Below are 19,467 nucleotides of genomic sequence, written 5' to 3' on the forward strand. Positions count from 1 at the left end.
TCGCACCCTTCGAAACCATACTGGTCCTCGAGGGCCTCTAGGTCTTCTTCGTCTACTTCGACGTAAGTAACCCTTTCCTTTTTATAATTTTTATTCGCCCTAGCCTTTTCAGCTTTTATCCTTTCGACCTGACGAACTCTATAAGCCAATTGGACCATATCTCGTAGATATTGAGTGTCCAACTTCTTCCTGATAGAATAATCTAAACCACCAGCGGCCATTTCGACTAATTCGTGTTCAGGTACCACGGTAAAGCATCTGGCTTTTAGTAAACGGAACCTGTTCAGATAATTGTCTATGGGTTCAGTAAACTTTCTTTTAATGCTGGCTAACTCCTTGAGACTTATCTTGGTTTGACCCATATAGAATTTCTCATGGAACAATCTCTCTAAATGAGACCAAGTGTCTATAGAATTTTGTGGTAGTGTTGTGAACCATGTGAAAGCGTTTTTAGTTAAAGAACTGGGGAAATACTTCATTCTTAGATCCTCATTGTTCGCTAAATCTCCTGCTTCCGTCATATACCTGGCTATGTGCTCTGTGGTAGATTCACTAGTATCCTCTGAAAATTTAGTAAACTTAGGGACTTTGTGACCCCTAGGTAATTCAGTTTGTAGCACGTAATCTGATAAAAGGGATGTGTAATTTGGCCTTCGAAGTCTAGTATTTAGACCATTTTGGGCCATGATCCTTTCAATCAATGTAGTTAAATTTGTTTCCATATGATTAACCTGTCTCACTCCGTGAACCACTTCGTCTGCATTTTGGTTTCTATTAACCATCATTACCCTCCTAGGCTGTTCTTCAGGGATTTCCTGTTGAACTGGTCGTTGTGCTACTCCTATCCTTGGGGGTTCTGTTTCAGGTGGTGGACCTGGTGGTCGAACTTGGTTTATGGCTGGTTCACCTTCCTGAATGACTAATTGGTTTGTCCTTCGACGTGCCGAGGTCTCAAGAGCGCCTAAAAAGTTTGCTATTTGACCCATCTGTGCTGACAATTGTTGACATGTTTCAGAGTTATCTTGATTGGTTTTATTAATATTTTTTATTAAAGGGGAAAAAATGGCATTCATTTCTCTGGCTAGCAACCCTATCATATCTTGATTACTAGCGTACATCTGTTGTCGAAACGCTGCCTGACTATTTGTTGTTAGTGTGGGTAAGATATTCTGACTAGGAATACTTTGTCCTATATTGTTCAGTTTCATACCAGAACCAGAATTTTGAAATGGGGAAAAGGCTGACGTATGGGGTGTTGTGTAAACAGGTATACTACTATTTAAACCCGCCATGTAAGAATATGGCATCCCATAAGGTGGATCTCTCCACTGTCTCTGATTTCCAAACAGAGGGGGTGTTCCCTGAATACCAAATGGTGGTATCTGGCCTTCTTGTGTATTTGATAGAGGAACTACCATAGCGTCCACGAATGTCGAATTATTTCCTTGGACCGTTCCTGCAGACACGGGTATTGGGCCAATTACGGTCACTGAGTGCGTTGGCGCAGACACGACCTAGGATTGGGTATTGGGATCTGTAGTATTTGTTGCATTAGCATTGTTACTCCCTGACCCCTGTGGAGGATCTTGTTGTCCTCTATTAGTGTTGTTCACCATTATTTTAGTATATTTCCTCTTAGGTATTGGTTGGTTATTGTCGAAAATTTTACCACTCCTAAGGTTCATACAACATAGATGGCAATGAAAACACTAGATTTCCAAACTAATTGAAACGAATAAAACTTGATAAACACACTATGACACCGTACCACTGGGTGTGCCAATTTGTTCACCAGTGATTTCTGATAAACAACCGCTAGTCTTCCAAAGTGTTTAAACAATCTGGTTACTCGCAGATAAACTAGATTGATCCTAGGACATTGTCGAATAGTGTTTCAGTGTTTTGATTCATATTCAATAATCTCATTAGTTTGTAAATATATATATGACTTTCGAATGTAAATTGCAAACGAATGTAAATTGCAGTAAGTAAATGACTTTAAAACGCAATAAAGTAAATGTAAAGACAATATTACTTCAAAATGTAACTTTGCATTGAACAAAATAACATGAAATGTAAATATGATGTTCTTCACACATACATTGTTTCAGCAAAGACTCTTTTCTCTCGCGCCGGTACTTCGAGTGTTTTTGTGAATATGTGTATAATGATTCGAACATGCTAAACTAAACAATAACACTCCTATTTATACTATTCTGACCCTAACGGTCTCTACATAGATTTCTGCCACGTTCTTTGTATCAAACGTTCACTTCACTTCAGATGCTCCCACGTGTCCGCTAGGCAAAACCGCTCTTTTCGAATTTCAAATCTTCCCGCTTTAGCAGTTCGACTTTACCATCGCTTTCGTCGAAGGATACTTAGTAAAATTATAAAATTTACTCTTTGTTAAGTAGCAACTCTTCCGAAGGAACAAACCTCATAATAAAAAAAATTAAGCCTATATTTCTTTATACTTCCAATTTTTTCTTGGGATTTCATTCTTCATACGTATTTATGTGAGACAAATAAAGAAGTATTTTTAAAAAGAATTGAAGAAGAAATAAAGTAAGGAAAACAAGGGCGTATAAGTAAAATGAGAGATGCATATATGAAATCCCGGAAATTCTCCCGTGGATCCATTTCTTAACAGAGATACACACACCCGAGGCAGCGTTGCCTCCACAACACACGGTTGTTTTCACTTCGTTCGGTGAAAGAAAAGCTCGTATCGATCAACACTTGAGTTTCTTGAACAAACTTGATTTCGATATTCATCGGTGACAAAAATGGAGTCTCCGCCAAGTGGATCGGAGAGAGACAACACAAATTCTCCGATCTCCGTCGTCTCCGCCTTCTGGAAAGGTCTGATTCATTTCATCTCTCTCTGTAGAATCTACCAATTTCAATAGCATGATGTAATTTATTTTCTAGTGTTATTGTTTTGCTTTGGTTTAGCTTGGACAACGAAGAATTCAAGTTTCTAATACTCAATTGCACTGTATCTAGTTTTTCCATTTTTACTTTTTATACTTTATCTCAAACGAAGGTTTAGTTAAAATTGGATCTCTAAGCATCGTGATCGAGCTTAAATGCACCAAATGCAGTAGAAATTGTTCTTCTTATTTGGGAGAAATCCACATTATGTAGATCTTGGTAAATTTTTGAAGAAATAGAGGGAAAATGGGTGAATCAGTTCTACGCCGTGTTTAGAACACTTCAACTTGGAACCGAGGAGAGTTCCATTGGATTGAATTGAATGGAGTTAATTATCCTGTAAAAAATACTATGGATATCATAACATGAATGAATCGGAGTGGAGTGTAGTGGAATGGAGTGGAGCAGAATGAAGATACCATTCTATCGTTTGGAAATTTTAGGATGGAAGAAGGCAAATTCTTCATTCCGCCCAAATTGGAGCAGAAGAAAGGTGGTGGTAAGTGATGGAATGGAAACCACACCACTCCATTCTGCTCCGCTCTATCCGATTTTTAAATGAACCAAACAATGGAATTTCATTCCCTTCCATACCGCTCCGTTCCAACCAATTCTATCAATCCAAACAAAGTCTAAATAACAGGACTTGTTTTTTTATTTATTTATAAAATAGGTATACATGATTTGACTTTTGAGTTAATTGAAATATTGAATTCTGATTGAAACACTATTCATACAAGAATAACTTCCTTTGTTGAATGCTTGAGTGATTTCCGTTTCATGTTTTTTAATCAGAGATAGTGTTAGAAAGGCAGCAGTAGGTACCGATTATTGGGCTACATAATTTAGACGAATATTTTTCTTTGATGTCACTTTATTATCTACAACAAATGCTGTTCTTTTTTAGAATTTAAAACCATAGTAAATGCAAAAATGCTATGTCAAATTTTTGTTTATCATATTATTTTTTAGCCTAATTTGGTAAATGCTATAAGTACTTGAATAAGTTTTCTGTACTATGAAAGTCAGAAGGAAAATCTTATAAGTGTGATAATTTTATTTTCTGCTTTTCAGATTTTGACTTAGAGAAGGAGAAATCCGTGTTAGATGAACAAGGGCTTCGAATTGCAGAAAACCAGGAAAACAGTCAGAAAAATAGGCGGAAGCTTGCAGAGAGCACTAGAAGTATGCATAATTTCGTACTATTTTCAAATCATGGTTAAAATATACACCTGAGGGATACTTTGTCATTCACTCATTCCCAATTATGAACATCTATTTTAAAAATTTGGAACCAAATGGTTATCATAGCTGTGCTGTTCTTTTCCATACTCTCCATTTCTGTTACATTATTATAATATTTTAACTATTTTTTTGTTTGAGCTACTTAATATGCCTGAAAGATCACAAACTATGCTGCAAACAGATTTCAAGAAAGCTTCGGCTGAGGATAAGTCAAGTTTGTTTAATGCCTTGCTTAAGGGGTACCAGGAAGAGGTTGACAATCTTACTAAAAGAGCAAAGTTTGGGGAAAATGCTTTTCTTAACATCTATCAAAAGCTGTATGAAGCCCCCGATCCTTATCCAGCTCTTGCCTCAGTTGCTGTGAGTTCCAGCACTACATAAAATTCTCCATGAACCAAATTGCATTAAAAATATGCCTGTCAATTTTAATCCATTTTTGTTTTCATTTGTGTATGTTGGTGTTTATTATAGTAATACATTTAAAAACTTAATGTTTGTATTGGTGTATTGCCTGAATGTACATTTCACATATGTATATTATTGATGCAATTTTTTTTTAAAAAGAGGGAAATTTATTGATGGCCATTTAGATATATCACAGGTGCGACCATCAAGTTCCATATAACTATTGCAAGAATCACTGCTTAATAAGCGTGTACAGTGCCACATGTCTTACCTCAGCTTGTCACCCTAATGATGAGTGATTTCTATTCTTGCACCAACACCTTGCAGGCCAAATCTATTCAGGTCCAATAAAACTATCAGATATACCTTGTATGAAACTTGTGATCATCCTAAAAATGATATAGGGAATTTATGTTTCTCAAATCTTATGATGTCTTTCTCCTAAGCATTAACTGTCCTCTATTTGTTTATGGTTATCTACTTATCCCAGTTAATGGCTAGATGTAAGTGACTCTACAGGATTATAGACCTCTGTTTAGGTTCCTTTTATTAGTTTTCTAAAGTTTACCTCTTCACAAGCTTGACCAATTATATATGAAGTTTCTGTGCATCTGCTTACATCTACTTGCTTCCTTATGTTTCATATATTTCTTTGTATAGGAGCAAGATCTCACGCTGTCTGAGCTAGAATCTGAGAACCGGAAAATGAAAGTTGAGCTTGAGGAATTTAGAACAGAGGCAACTCACTTGAAGAATCAGCAGGCTACAATACGAAGACTTGAAGAGCGAAGCAGGCAATTAGAGCAGCAGGTTGTTAATACTTATGTTATGGGGTACACCGTTGCATAATATCATAGTCTATGATTCATTTCTGAAGATTAAGCCACTGATTTCTCTTGGAATTTAAACTCATGTCAGATGGAAGAGAAAGTAAAAGAAATTGTGGAGATTAAGCATCGTAATCTAGCAGAGGAGAACCAGAAAACATTGGAAATTTTAAAAGAACGGTATTTTCATGGTTACTGCACAAAAATATTGAATTTATGTATTACTTGTTTGCCGATCTAGTTTTATACATTGACTACAGTATTGGAACCATCCTTCTCTACCTTTTTATTGCTTACCAAGATTATTGATTCCTTTATTGTTTGCAGGGAACAACTACTACAAGACCAGCTGCAGAGTGCTAAAGAAAGTGTTTCAAATATGAAGAAATTACATGAACTTGCACAAAACCAGTTGTTTGAACTCCGTGCTCAATCTGGTAATCAAATATTTTTCAAATCTGGGCATGCACATATTGCTTGAATCTATAACATCAATTATTTATATTACAAATGCAATCTGACTTCAGCACTATGCCTTTTCTTTCTTCATTTTGAAATTATGAATCGCAAAGAATTTCCTATATTGAAAATGATCTCACGGTAATGATAATTTCAGAGGAAGAGAGGGCAGCTAAGCAAGCTGAGGCCAATCTGCTGATGGATGAAGTAGAACGAGCACAAACAATGCTTCATGGTTTGGAGAGAGAGAAGGTGTGATTCACAAACTTCTATATGATTTCAAATGTATTTCTATATTCTTGTGTGAGAGGTTTTATTCTTTGATGCTTTATCTCTTCAAGTTTTTTTGCTTGCTTCCCCATGATAGTCCCTCTGCAGCCTATGACCGTCAGTTACGTCTCATCTTGATTTGGCTATACTTGTATTCAGCCTTGATGGAATATTATTGCCCAACTGTTTTTGCTCCATATCAGCTACTATTTGAGTTACAATGATTAGGTTAAAAAGAGTGAGGTGATGAGTCCCATGATTTCAAGGTTAATTTTGAAAAATAATACAATTCTTAAAACAAATTTGATGTCACTAACTAAATTAACCATGTTTCTTAATTTTTATGAATTGGTTAAAAGGGTTCTTATATCAAGAGGCAAGGATACTAGTAATAGTAATATATAGAAAAGTTATTATCAATTGCTGTAAGAAACAATATTACATGTTGTCCCACTAATTGAGTGAAATCGATAATCCTGTCCCAAGTTGCTGATGACTTTCAATGATGCTTTGTTGTACATGCAGGGAGTACTTCGATCTCAGTTAGTAACAGCAAATGAAGATTCTGAAAATAAAAAGAGGTAAGTTAGTCCTTGTCTTTTTCCATTTTTTACATTTTGGATAAATTATAATGTTACCCAAATGAAACACAACACAAATAACTTGCAGCTATAGGCTATAGCTGCATAGCATATTGTGATTTATAAAATGAAAATGATTCGTCTTATCTTCCAAATTCTATAAAAAGAAAAGTGTTTTGAGTTTGAGTATTAAATATAGCCATACTATCCATCTCTAGCATCCAATGAAGCACGGACACGATACGAGTATCGGATACGATACGTATCCGATACGGCGATACGTTACTAATTGAAATCTATAAGATACGACACGTTTAAGATACGTTTAGTTAAATTATAATCTAACAAAACCAAACTCAATGGAATTGTAAATACATTACTATATTGCTGGAAAATATTAAAGTGATACCTATATTTTACTAGCATCCTTTTACTACGTATTCCAATATGTATTTCGTCTAAAGTTTCTTTGTCATTTTCCTACCAAAGATAATAGTTGGAAAGAATCTAAGTTTAAGTTATGGGAATGGCTTGCTGAGCAATATAACTAGCATCCTTTTATATTGCATTGAGCTATATAACTAGTATAATGGTAGAAACTAATGAGTCCTCCAAACTGCAAACCGAAATGATAAACCAACACAAGAAAAGGGAGAAATGAATAGATGAAATTAAGGAAAATATGGTGTTTTATTGATAGTAAACAATAATAGTAGTAGAGGGTTACTTTAACTTCTCTTAGAGCACTCCAACACAAAGAGTGTACTTTGACCCCGTCATATTTTCTTAAATCCTAAAACTTATTCTTTTTTCTTGGTTCTTTAAGATTGGTAATACGTCAAAAACTTGAGTTCTTGCTCCGCTCACCGCCTTCTTGATCTCTTAGCTTTCTTATAAGGAAAATATAAAAAATTAGTTTTTATAGAAGTATGTGTATTCAATACCTTGAAAATTGAAGTAGTTAACTTTTTTAAAGAATAACTTCTTTATTTAGAGTTCTTAAATTAAAGCCTCTAGGATACTCGTTGGAAAGACTTATAATTATTCTTTATATGATGAACATGCCATACATAAAATTTTCAGTGGTATAAGGGTAGTCAACTTGTTTATGTCCATCTGCCTTATTATATTATCTATATATGCATACTTTTCATTAATACCACTCAGATATATATATTTTTTTACTTCTGTATTTGGGCAATAGTCTTACATTACTGTTTATGTTTTTGCAGTGATAATTTAGACTCAAATAATGCACTTGAGAACTCTTTAATTGCCAAAGAGAAGTTAATCTCTGAATTGAACATGGAGCTACACAATATTGAAACAACCTTATCAAATGAACGGGAAGAACACATTAATGATGTGAAGAAATTTACTGCAATGCTCAATGAAAAGGTGACTTTTCTGTTTCCGAAGTATTTTTGGAGACTAAATCCTCAAACATTTCAATACATTATATTAAGTCACGCCTGTTTATTCTTTGAAAATGAATGTTATAATTTCTTATTAGAAAAATATTCAAAATTAACAGTTTCTGCTGATGTATAAACCAAAGATTGTGAATACCTGAAAATTTTGGATTATATATTTTGGGTTTTGTTTGGACCATTGCACAGTACCAAATCAGATGTAATGCTAGTCAATCCATTTTCATCAGCATCATCCAAGCTTTATCCCATGAGACTTACTAATATTGTGTAATATTGAATTTTCCCCTCTAATCTGTAATATATGTCTCTTGCTAACTTCGTATGCCTCAGTGCCACATAATCATGACCCACTTACACATATATTTGATTACTTGAACATAAGCTGCTGGAACTCTTTTCTATTGTAGAACCTTCCATAAAACACTTCTCAGGATACTTTGTGATACGTCTTTTTCAAATCAATAAAAACCATGCTTAGGTCTTGAGTTCCCAATTTCACTCCATCTGTCTTCATACCAAGTATAAAGTTTCTATGGCCGGTCTCCCCAGAGCATATAACCAATTATATAGAAAGGATATAAATACATTTACATGTGCACATAATTTCTCCTTTACCTGTTCCTGAAATTATTAAGCTTTTTTTAAGATTTCTTTTTTTAACCATCCGCTTAATATTATCTCTATTTTATTGGGCTTTTTAGTAAGGAGGGTCTTCGTGAATTTTTACTGTTGGACTGATGAGAGTTTGTTTGTTGCCCTTGCTTGAGATGCCAAATCATGACAGTGCTTTTTCTTGTGTGTTTGGTGTCTGGTGTCCTAAATCCTTATCGAAAATAAAGTCTTTCCTAACTAAAAAAAAAACAGTTTTGATGTAGTTTGCTTATTTATGACATCTAGTCTCAATACTTGTGACTGCTGTGTTTAAGACGAGTTCTACTCTAACTTTTTTCTGTTATGCTTTCTCCTGATATAGGAAGCTTCTATTGTGGCAATGAAGAAAGAGCTTCAGACAAGGCCGACAGAAAAAATTGTTGATGATTTACATAAGAAAGTGAAAATTTTGCAGGTGATTAAACTGTTCATTTCAAATGGCCTTTTATGTAACCTCTTCTTTTGGGTACCAAGCTCTGCACTATCCATCTAACTCGTGGTCATACATTCAGGCAGTGGGTTATAATTCAATTGAGGCTGAAGACTGGGAAGTGGCCACCAGTGGGGAGGAGATGAGCCAGATGGAATCTCTTCTTCTTGATAAGAACCGAAAAATGGAACACGAGCTAACACAGTTGAAGGTATGAGCATGGGTTTATAGCAACGAGGCATCTGCTGCCATCCACAATATTTTTAAGAAACTAATGATTAGTAGAATTAATCAACTCACATAATTCTGACTACATTTAGTGTAGCTTCACTAGAAGCCATGGACTGCTAGTGCGCCTGTACTTTCTGTATTTGATCATGTTATGAGATCAAAAATCCATGTTTTTTGCTTTCTATGACTATTTCCTGATATTTATTAGAAAAGTAAAAGCTAAGCATAGTAGAGATGAGAGAGTTTGTTATGAATTGTAACTGTTTTCTCTAAACCAATAGTGATTACAAGATATGGTATATATAGCAGTGGCAGTGACTGACACCTGTCACTGCCAGCTCATCTTAAGCTCTATTACTTATTTTATGAGATACAAATCAATGCCTAAGTATATAGTCTATTATCTCCCCTTCAAATAGTGCTGCCTGTTCCAGGGAGGCCTGTTGGAATAGAGCTTTTGTCAACCACTCTAAGGGAACCTTTGAGAGCAAGAAATCGGAGAGCACTAAGAGGCTTTTAGTGAGAATATCTGCATTTTGAAATTCTGCAGAGATGTGTTTAACAGAGAAGGTCTTGTTGAGGACTTTTTCTCTGAGAAAAAATATATCCAGCTCCATGTGTTTGGTCTTGGCATGGAGAACAGGATTATGAGACAGGGCCACAGTACTTAAATTGTCACAGAGTAGAGTGGGGCTAAGGGCTGGAACCTGCAACTCAGTGAGAAGTGACTGTACCCAAAGCACTTCAGAAGTAGTGCTAGCTAGACTGCGATACTCTGCTTCTGTGCTAGACCTGGCCACAAGGGTTTGTTTCTTGGACCACCAAGAAATGAGATTTGGGCCTAGATAGATACAGGACCCTGATGTGGATTTCCTGTCATCAGGGTCAGAACCCCAATCTGCATCAGAGTAGGCTGTAATGGACATAGGGTGAAGGGGATTTGCAGGCAGAAAGTGCAGACCATGATGTAAAGTACCCCTGAGATATCTTAATATTCTTTTAACAGCAACCCAGTGGCTCTGCATTGGCTGAGACAAGAATTGACAAGCCTTGTTGACTGAGTAGCTGATTTCTGGTCTGGTAATGGTGGCATACTGAAGTGCTCCAACTACTGACCTGTAGTAGGTGGGATCTGAAAGAAAGTCTGAACCTACTTTAGTAAGCTTAAGATTGGAAACCATAGGAGTGGGAAGACTCTTGGCTTCACTCATATTGGTCTTGGCCAACAGATCCTTGATATATTTAGCCTGGGAAAGAAAGGGAGTTCCATTGGCTAAATGTGAGACTTCAATACCAAGAAAATAATGGAGGGTACCTAGCTGCTTTAGAGAAAACTGAGCATGTAACTTGTCAACCAACTGTTGAATATGAATAGCAGAACTGCCTGTGACTATAATGTCATCAACATAGACAAGCATGAAGATGGTGTAGGAAGGAGTGAAGAGAGTAAACAATGAGGGATCACACTTGCTTGTGTGGAACCCAAAACCATGGAGAGCTGCAGTGAGTCTGTCAAACCATGCCCTAGGGGCCTGCTTCAAGCCATAGATAGCCTTGTTCAGTTTGCAGACAAGAGAGGAGTCTGTTGAGGTAAATCCAGGGGGCTGCTGCATGTATACTTCCTCTGTCAAAATGTCATTAAGAAAAGCATTAACATCCAATTAAATTAGAGGCCACTTCCTAGAAAGAGCAAGAGTGAGCATGACTCTAACTGTTACAGGCTTAACAACAGGTGAGAAGGTCTCCTGAAAATCAAAACCATGAACCTGATGAAAGCCCTTTGCCACTAGCCTGGCTTTGTACTTCTGGATAGTACCATCAGGGTTTTGTTTGATTCTGAACACCCACTTACACCCAATAGCTCTCCTATTTGGAGGTAAGGTAGTGAGGGTCCAGGTATGATTAGCCAATAAAGCTGTGTGTTCAGCTTTCATGGCTGCAGCCCAGTTTTGATCCTTGAGAGCTGTTTTATAGGAAGAGGGTTCCATTTCTGTTAGCAACAGAGTAGGATGCAGTCTAGGCATAACAATACCAGCTTTAGCCCTTGTAGTCATAGGATGCACATTATGAGGATTGAGAGGGATAGCTAAAGGGGCCACCTCTGAATTAGAAGAAACAGAAGTGGAAGAGGAACTAGTGCTAGGTGCTGAGGAAACAGGAGAAGAAGAAACAGGTGAGGTAGATAGCAAGGGCACCTGCACCTGTGGGGAAGGAGTAGGATTGGCTGCAGAAGGCTGTAAGGAGGATGAGGAAAGCCTGAAGGTTGCAGGAACAGGGACTGAAACAGTCGAAGGAGATGCAGCAGGAGAAGTAGATGAAGGAAACATGTCAGGATAGGGAAATCTGATCTCATTGAAGATCACATCCTTAGAAATAAAGAGCCTGCCATCAGCTGCAAGGCATTTGTAGCCTTTGTGCTGAGTAGAGTACCCTAAGAAGATACACTCCTTGGAGTGATAACTAAACTTGTTAGGTTGGTAGGGCCTGAGATGGGGGTAGCAGGCACAACCAAAGACCTTTAAGAACTTATAATCAGGTTCAGTATGATGAAGTAGCTTATAGGGTGACTCCATATTCAGAACAGAGGTTGGCATGCGGTTGATAAGATATGCTGCTGCAAGAAAAGCATGATCCCAAAACCTCAATGGCAGAGATGTATGAGCCAGCAGAGTGAGACCAGTTTCCACTACATGTCTGTGTTTTCGTTCAACAGACCCATTCTGATGGTGAGTGTGTGGACAAGTGAGTCTGTGAACAGCTCCTTGTTTAGTGAGGAAGGAAGTGAGAGGTTGAAACTCTCCACCTCCATCAGTTTGCACTATTTTAACAGTGCTTTTAAACTGAGTGTGCACAAAATTAAGAAAGTTAATGAGGATAGGAACTACCTCAGACTTCAGTTTGAGGAGAAAGATCCATGTGTATTTAGTGTGTGCATCAACACAAGTGAGCATGTATTTAAATCCAGTACTAGATGGAAAGGGAGCTGGTCCCCACACATCAGCAAACAGTAGGTCAAATGGTGCATTATAGACAGTAGTAGAGGCAGTAGAAGGCAGTCTATGAACTTTGCCAAGACAGCAAGCAACACAAAAATCAAACTTAGATTGCTGTGGAATAGGAAGGTTACACTTGGTAAGGACAGCCTTAAGAACCTCATGATGAGGATGGCCTAGTCTCTTATGCCATTGCTCATACAGAGAGGGTCCTAAACTCTGTGTACCTTGATTGCCAATAGAAGTAAAATGGGAGAGGGGAGTATTATTGCTAGTGAGTGTGTGAACAGTAGGTGCAGAATGCTTAGAGGGAGAAGAGATGGCCTGAAGAGATCCAAAGGAATATAGTCCATCTTTGCCAAGAGCTCCTTGAAGTGACACTTCAGAAGTAGCCTGTGATTTAACCAGACAAGTATCAGGATGAAACTCGAAGTAAACTTTATTGTCCCTAGCAAACTGACTAACAGAGATGAGATTCTTTGTGATTTGTGGCACTAGCAATAAGTTATGTAGTGTGAGAGTGACATTTGGATTGTGTGAAGAGTGAAAAGATGATTGGCCAATTGAGGCTATTGACAAACCTTGACCATTTCCAAGTGTCACTTGGTCAGTACCAGAGGCAGGAATGCTATCCAGAAAATGCTCTGCAGAGTTTGTTACATGATGTGTAACACCTGAGTCAGCATACCAAGGAGAGGCAGATTGACTTGCAACTGCTCCTGTACCAGCAACATACACTTGAGGCTGCTTGTCAGGTCTTGATGCTACAGCAGGAGTACGCAATTAAACAAACTGTGGTGCAATCCATTGATTTGGTGCGTGTTGTGCAGGAGCACCTTGATACCACGGAGAAGCTTGCACAGGCACCATAGGTGCACGCCACTGAGGAGCATTCGATGAAGGAACTGCAAGTCTGTAGTAGCAAACCTTGGCATCATGACCAGGCTTGGAGCAGATCTGGCACTGAACACGGTTACGTCCACCACTACGACCACCACCTCTATAGTTTGAAGCTCTACCACCACGTCCCCCACGAGAGTGCTCAAAATGTGGTGCAGAATCGTGAGAAGTAGAATCAGATACCGTAGATACAGTGGAGTTTACAGAAGGAGCAGCCGTACCTTGAGTAACATTGAGAGCAACAGGATCCTGAGATGCAGCACGAGGTGTACGCTCAAGTCTAGCCTCATGAGAGAGAAGCATCGTTTCAGCAACGACGAGAGCACACGGTTCATCACGATACTGAATGATCGAGGCTAGGGCTTGATATTCTGGTGGCAATCCGTCAACAATCGTCTCCAATTGATCACGATGCGACACCGGATCTCCGATTGACTCTAGGATATCAGCGATTTGTTGAATCCGACCTAGATATTGCGCAATCGTACGATCACCTTTCTCCATACTACGAAGTTCATAGCGAAGTTGACGAGATTTCGCGTAGATCTGAGTTCGCTCAATGACGGACCACACCTCATGAGCATGTACGCATTTGACAACACGTGGAAGAACGACATCAGAGAGCGTCGTAAGAAGCCACGTGAAGAGAAGAGAGTCTTCCTGATGCCAGAGAACATACGCTGGATTCTCGCGATCGGCGGCGCGATCTTCCGTCGTGAGAAAGCAAGGAGGAATCACCGGATTTACCAGATGACAGTGGAGTTTGTGGATGCGAATGATGCCTTCCACTTGTTGCTTCCAAGAGAGGAAGTTGTTGTTGTCCAGCTTGATGTTGATGTGCTGTGCGAACGTTTTGAACACATTCTTCAGAGTAGTTGACGCCGGTGGTTGCGTAGAAGAGTTTTCATCTAACGACGAACCAGACGACGGCGAAGGCGACGGCGTAGGTGAAGCCATGGTCACAATGGATCAGAAGCTCATGATACCATATTAGAAAAGTAAAAGCTAAGCATAGTAGAGATGAGAGAGTTTGTTATTGTTAAGAGTCCCACATCGGACAATATATGACCCGAACATGTCCTTATAAGTGGGGGCAATCCTCACCCTACAAGCCGGTTTTGTAGGGTTGAGTTAGGCCCAACCACATTTCTTAACATGGTATCAGAGCCTTGTTTAAGATCCGGTGGGCCACCCACCGTTTATTTCCACGCTCCAGTTGTCTAGTCCTGGGCGTGAGGGGGTGTGTTAAGAGTCCCACATCGGATAATATATGGCCTGAACATGTCCTTATAAGTGGGGGCAATCCTCACCCTACAAGCCGGTTTTGTAGGGTTGAGTTAGGCCCAACCGCATTTCTTAACAGTTGTGAATTGTAACTGTTTTCTCTAAACCAATAGTGATTACAAGATATGGTATATATAGCAGTGGCAGTGACTGACACCTGTCACTGCCAGCTCATCTTAAGCTCTATTACTTATTTTATGAGATACAAATCAATGCCTAAGTATATAGTCTATTAATATTATCTGTAAATATTGTATTGTTTTTCAGATGTAGTCTTGCTTTTTTCAGGTCAAACTTTCCGAAAAAAAATCTTCACTTGAAACAGCCGAGCTGAAGGTAGCAGAACTTTCAGCTAAGGTTAATGAACAACAAAAACTGATACAAAAGTTGGAAGATGATATATCAAAGGTTTGAAACAATTATTATTGAAACCCTTATTACTGTATCAATCACAAATAGAAGATGAACCTTTTTATTTTTCTCCTTAAGCATTTTATTTATTTATTTATTTATCACCTAGCTGCTCTTTTGTCACAGGGATATAGTTCCAGTTCCAAAGATCATAAAGGAACTTTTCTGGATGACTGGGATCTATCAGAGGCTAATCGGAGTGAGGTGTCTGAGGTGAATTCCATTTTCCAATATGCTTTTCTTACCATGCTTTACTTATTTGTGAAGCACATAATCTTCAGCAGAAGTCAAATACCCTAATTTCAACATCTGAAGAGATGTGGTATCCCGTTGGTGATTTATTACTGTTTTCCCCCATATAAAACCAAATTAGTTGTTTTAATGATCTTGGGAAGCATTGATAATTTTATTCTTGTACCATATAGTTTTGTTGCGAATGTTTACGCATTAAAAATTTTATTCTGCATTGTGTTGCCTTTCTTTTAAGTGTTAACTGATGCAATTATTATCCTGTGGTGAAACATTTACCTACATAATTTGATTTTTAAGATTATATTGCTTCTGCAGCATCAGAATATGGATCAAAGGCATGCCTTAGATCAAGATCAGAGCTCTATGCTTAAAGTAATATGTAGTCAGAGAGATCGATTTAGGACACGCTTGAGAGAGACAGAAGAGGTGTGTTTATAGTTATAATACTGGTTTAGGACATTCGTTTCTTATTCCTTTGTATTTTATGTTATTTCCATCAAACTTTATATTTTAATATGATGGTGGGCATGGATGAATGTTTTGCATTTAATAGGAAATAAGGCAGTTGAAGGAGAAGATTGGGGTATTAACAGCGGAACTGGAAAAGACCAAAGGAGATAATGTTAAATTATATGGAAAAATTCGTTATGTCCAAGACTATAATGTTGAGAAAGTGGTTTCTAGGGGTTCTAAAAAGGTGTTGTACATTATCTTTATTGCAACTTCATGCTATTTCTTTCTTCAATTTTTTTGTACATTATAACCTAGTTTTTATCTTGAAGTGGAGATATTGTTTGTGATTTTGTGCTCAGTATGCAGAAGATCTTGAAAGTGGTTTCGCATCAGATGTTGAATCTAAATACAAAAAGATATACGAGGAGGACATAAATCCTTTTGCTGCATTCTCAAAAAAGGTGGGCCATTTTCTTCGCACAATTACATCCCAAGTGAATCATTTTTTTTAAGCACACATCTTTGCAAGCTTGTAGTTTGTGCCACATTATTTTTTTTGTTACATATTTAGTGACACATTTGAAGTCTATATATATTGTATCAGAAAATATATTCCCAAGATAAATTAAGTCGTACATTACAATCAGAATCTTCTATTTATTTATGTTGAGAATCTTCAAGATAAATTATGTTGTTGATGGAAAGTGTGGAGAGAATAGGATCGAAAGGAAACCCAAGAAAGTGAATGAGAATGTATACCTCTCTCCTCATCCGGTGTTGTACTTGTATTCATGTCAGAGTAGTAAAAACATTAGTGCAATAATAAATAGATATATACAATAAGGAAACTATTTCTATTGAGAAAGACTGCACTTCCATTTGTCAGACGTCAATATACCTGTTAGTAGTTCATGTCAAAGCAATAGAACACTGGTACTAGGGGCTATCTCGATGAGGAGTTCTTCTGTTTAAAACTCCTCCTCTTTTTACCCACTTTACCTGACACGTAGAGAGTGGAGCAGAACAAGGAGTGAGAGAGAGCCAAATAAGAAGGCAACTGACTTGAAACACATTCTTTATTTCTATCAAACATCATTCGATCCCTGTTTTTTACTTATTTATTTGTCATACATGTAATTAGGAAAGAGATCAAAGATATAAGGAGTTGGGATTCAGGGACAGAATCACACTCAGCAGTGGCCGATTTCTTCTCGGTAACAAGTATGCTTCTGTCTTATTTCAGATATACTTTTTACATGATGTGTTAATCTGTTCGGTATTTCATTTAATTAAGAGGGTATAATATTATGTGCATAGATAATTGATAAAATATTATGTTTTGCAGGTATGCCCGAACTTTTGCATTCTTTTACACAATCGGGTTGCACATCTTGGTCTTTACATGTCTCTATCGAATGTCAGCTTTGAGTTATCTTAGGTAAGTATCTGAAGTTTTATTTCGTTGTCATAACTTCTATACATGAATTTCACTGATTTGTACTTTTTATTCTATCCAGTCATGGCTCAGATGAACCTCTGATTGGAGAAAGAATCACTGATCTTCCACTTCCACGTGGACTGTAGTGGATATGCAACTTACTTCCAGTGGTCATTTAATGTAATGAAAACAAGTTGTCAATATTCTAATATGTTGTTGTACGTACAACAAAATAGAGTTTTATCTTTTATATATTGATTCAATGAAATATAGAGGCGATTTCTAGTGTAAATGCTTTCAGTCCACAGTAGTATTCATGCATAATTTAACCATGATTTCACCAAGAACCTCTTTCAGTTTGATAACTCTTGTTTGTGTGCGGTTTTGGAAATAGAATTTGAAAATAGATAAATTAGGAGCTTGGTTATGAAATATTATATATTGTAAAAGCATTTCAGTATTAGGAAACTAAATGGTGCTTTCGTCTGAGACAAATGACAGATATGATAACCAACTGATGCGAACCAGTCACCCTCTCCTTGAAGGTGGAATTTTCATTGGTTTTTACAACATTATTAAAACAGTTCATCTCTAATGATTTTCAATAGGGAACTTCTAATATACCAAAACAATCTAAGAAAATAGCTTCTCTAAGAAGTTACAAAAATCATGGCGAATAAAAGGGGATATGCCTCAAATTCGAAACTAAAATATCTCGAAGAAGTTACAACCAATTTATGCCAGTAAGACAGTCAAAACATGAAGGGAATTTCTCACATATCTGAAAGCTAAAAATTGTTCGTGTTTTCGGAGATGTATCTTCGGATGCACCTTAAGGCTCTGTTTGGTAAAAATAGCGGTTGACTGATAAGTTAGCTGATAGCTTATGGCTGATGGTTGATGACTGATAGCTTATAGCTTAAGTTGATGACTGATGATTTATAGCTGAAAAGCTGATTGAAGTGTTTGGTAAAATTAGCGGTTCAACTAGCTGATTAATTAAAATGACATAAAGGACATTTAATATATAATTATTTTATTTTAAATTAAAACAAATTATAGAGGGTAAAAGTGGATTTTAGTTAAAATAATAAGGGTAAAAATGATAAGCTATAAGCTAAAACGCTATTTGAAATAGCGTCTGAAAAATAAGCTATAAGCTAGTAAAATAAGCTATAAGCTTGTAATGAAAAGACCATTACCCAACAGGTCTTTTATTATTATATGAGCTTATAAGCTATAAGCTATAAGACATAAGCTCAAAAAGTGGCATGCCAAACAGAGCCTAAATCTTCATCTTTTATAAATCAAGCAGCTACTTTATTTCTTCCAAAAATTGATCCGAAGATGCATCTGTAAAAATTTAATTTCTAGGGTGATTCGGAAAATGCTTATTTTAGATATGCATCTTCGAAAATTTTCCTGCATGTAAGGGTGGCAAAACGGACCACCTGCCCCGCCTTATGCCCGCAAAAAAAAAAAACGGAGCGGGGAAGCTCGCCAATCAAAATGGGCTCAAAAATCAAACTTGTCCCGCCAAGGTGGCGGACGGCGGACTTGCCCGCTTATTTTTTTATTAATTTATTTTTACATTTTTTTAATAGACTAATAGTTTTTTTTACCTTTCAATTAAATTTTTTGTTTATTTTTTTTATAAAACATCTATTTAACAAATTTTACTTAAAAAATATTGCATATATTTACAAATAAATGTATAAATTAAAGCATCAAGAATTGAAATTACTAGAATTAACTAAAAAAATGAGCGGACTTAAATAGAACGAATAGGCGAGACGGGCTTTTGCAGGCAGCAGGTTTTGGAAGGGCGAGCATTAGCGGGCTACAGGTTTTGGCGAGGCAGACTTTGATAGGCGGCAAACCTAAAATTCCAACTCAACACGTCATTTTATGGCGGGTGCGCGGGCCGGCCCGACGTTCCACTGCCGGTTTTGCCTCCCCTACCTGCATGCATCTTGGACAGAAACATTATCTAAATTTGTATTTTTTAAAATTCAAAATCATTTTAATTCGACTAATTGTGCTGTATTTTTTAAAATTCAAAATCATTTTAATTCGACTAATTGTGCCATAATTTATTTCAAACATTAATAAATATGAACATCTTAGAACAAGATAATGCATTAATTAAAAAAACATCTCATAATATTATAAACATTGTTCTCAAAGTAATACTAAAACATTCCACAATAAAAAAAATACATAACCTACTGCTTATGCCTAATTCTAACCCCCTGACTCCTCCTTTA

General features: G+C 37.1%; 1 protein-coding gene across 1 annotated transcript; it reads left to right on the forward strand.

Annotated features, from left to right (window-relative positions):
- The first annotated feature begins 2,532 nt into the window (after nt 1–2,532).
- On the forward strand, nt 2,533–17,492 carry LOC131603892 (protein CASP-like). Its single transcript, XM_058876345.1, has 20 exons — nt 2,533–2,699; nt 2,748–2,865; nt 4,012–4,122; nt 4,364–4,542; nt 5,248–5,397; nt 5,506–5,594; nt 5,742–5,851; nt 6,031–6,125; nt 6,669–6,724; nt 7,957–8,122; nt 9,131–9,223; nt 9,321–9,449; nt 14,935–15,054; nt 15,184–15,270; nt 15,625–15,735; nt 15,863–16,006; nt 16,122–16,223; nt 16,904–16,983; nt 17,108–17,200; nt 17,280–17,492. Exons 2-20 carry the CDS (start codon nt 2,790–2,792, stop codon nt 17,344–17,346), a joined length of 2,058 nt encoding a protein of 685 aa, XP_058732328.1. The 5' UTR covers nt 2,533–2,699; nt 2,748–2,789; the 3' UTR covers nt 17,347–17,492.
- The last annotated feature ends 1,975 nt before the right edge of the window (nt 17,493–19,467 follow it).

Source organism: Vicia villosa, linkage group LG5 (assembly GCF_029867415.1).
Source record: "Vicia villosa cultivar HV-30 ecotype Madison, WI linkage group LG5, Vvil1.0, whole genome shotgun sequence".
In the NCBI taxonomy this organism is placed as follows: Eukaryota; Viridiplantae; Streptophyta; class Magnoliopsida; order Fabales; family Fabaceae; genus Vicia; species Vicia villosa.

What these genes read in the sequence shown, in the direction of transcription:
- LOC131603892 (XM_058876345.1), top strand. Translation starts at nt 2,790, where the DNA reads ATGGAGTCTCCGCCAAGTGGATCGGAGAGAGACAACACAAATTCTCCG. An exon ending in GCAGGCAATTAGAGCAGCAG is followed by an intron (nt 5,398 to 5,505) that starts GTTGTTAATACT and finishes AACTCATGTCAG; the next exon opens with ATGGAAGAGAAAGTAAAAGA. An exon ending in TGGAAGATGATATATCAAAG is followed by an intron (nt 15,055 to 15,183) that starts GTTTGAAACAAT and finishes CTTTTGTCACAG; the next exon opens with GGATATAGTTCCAGTTCCAA.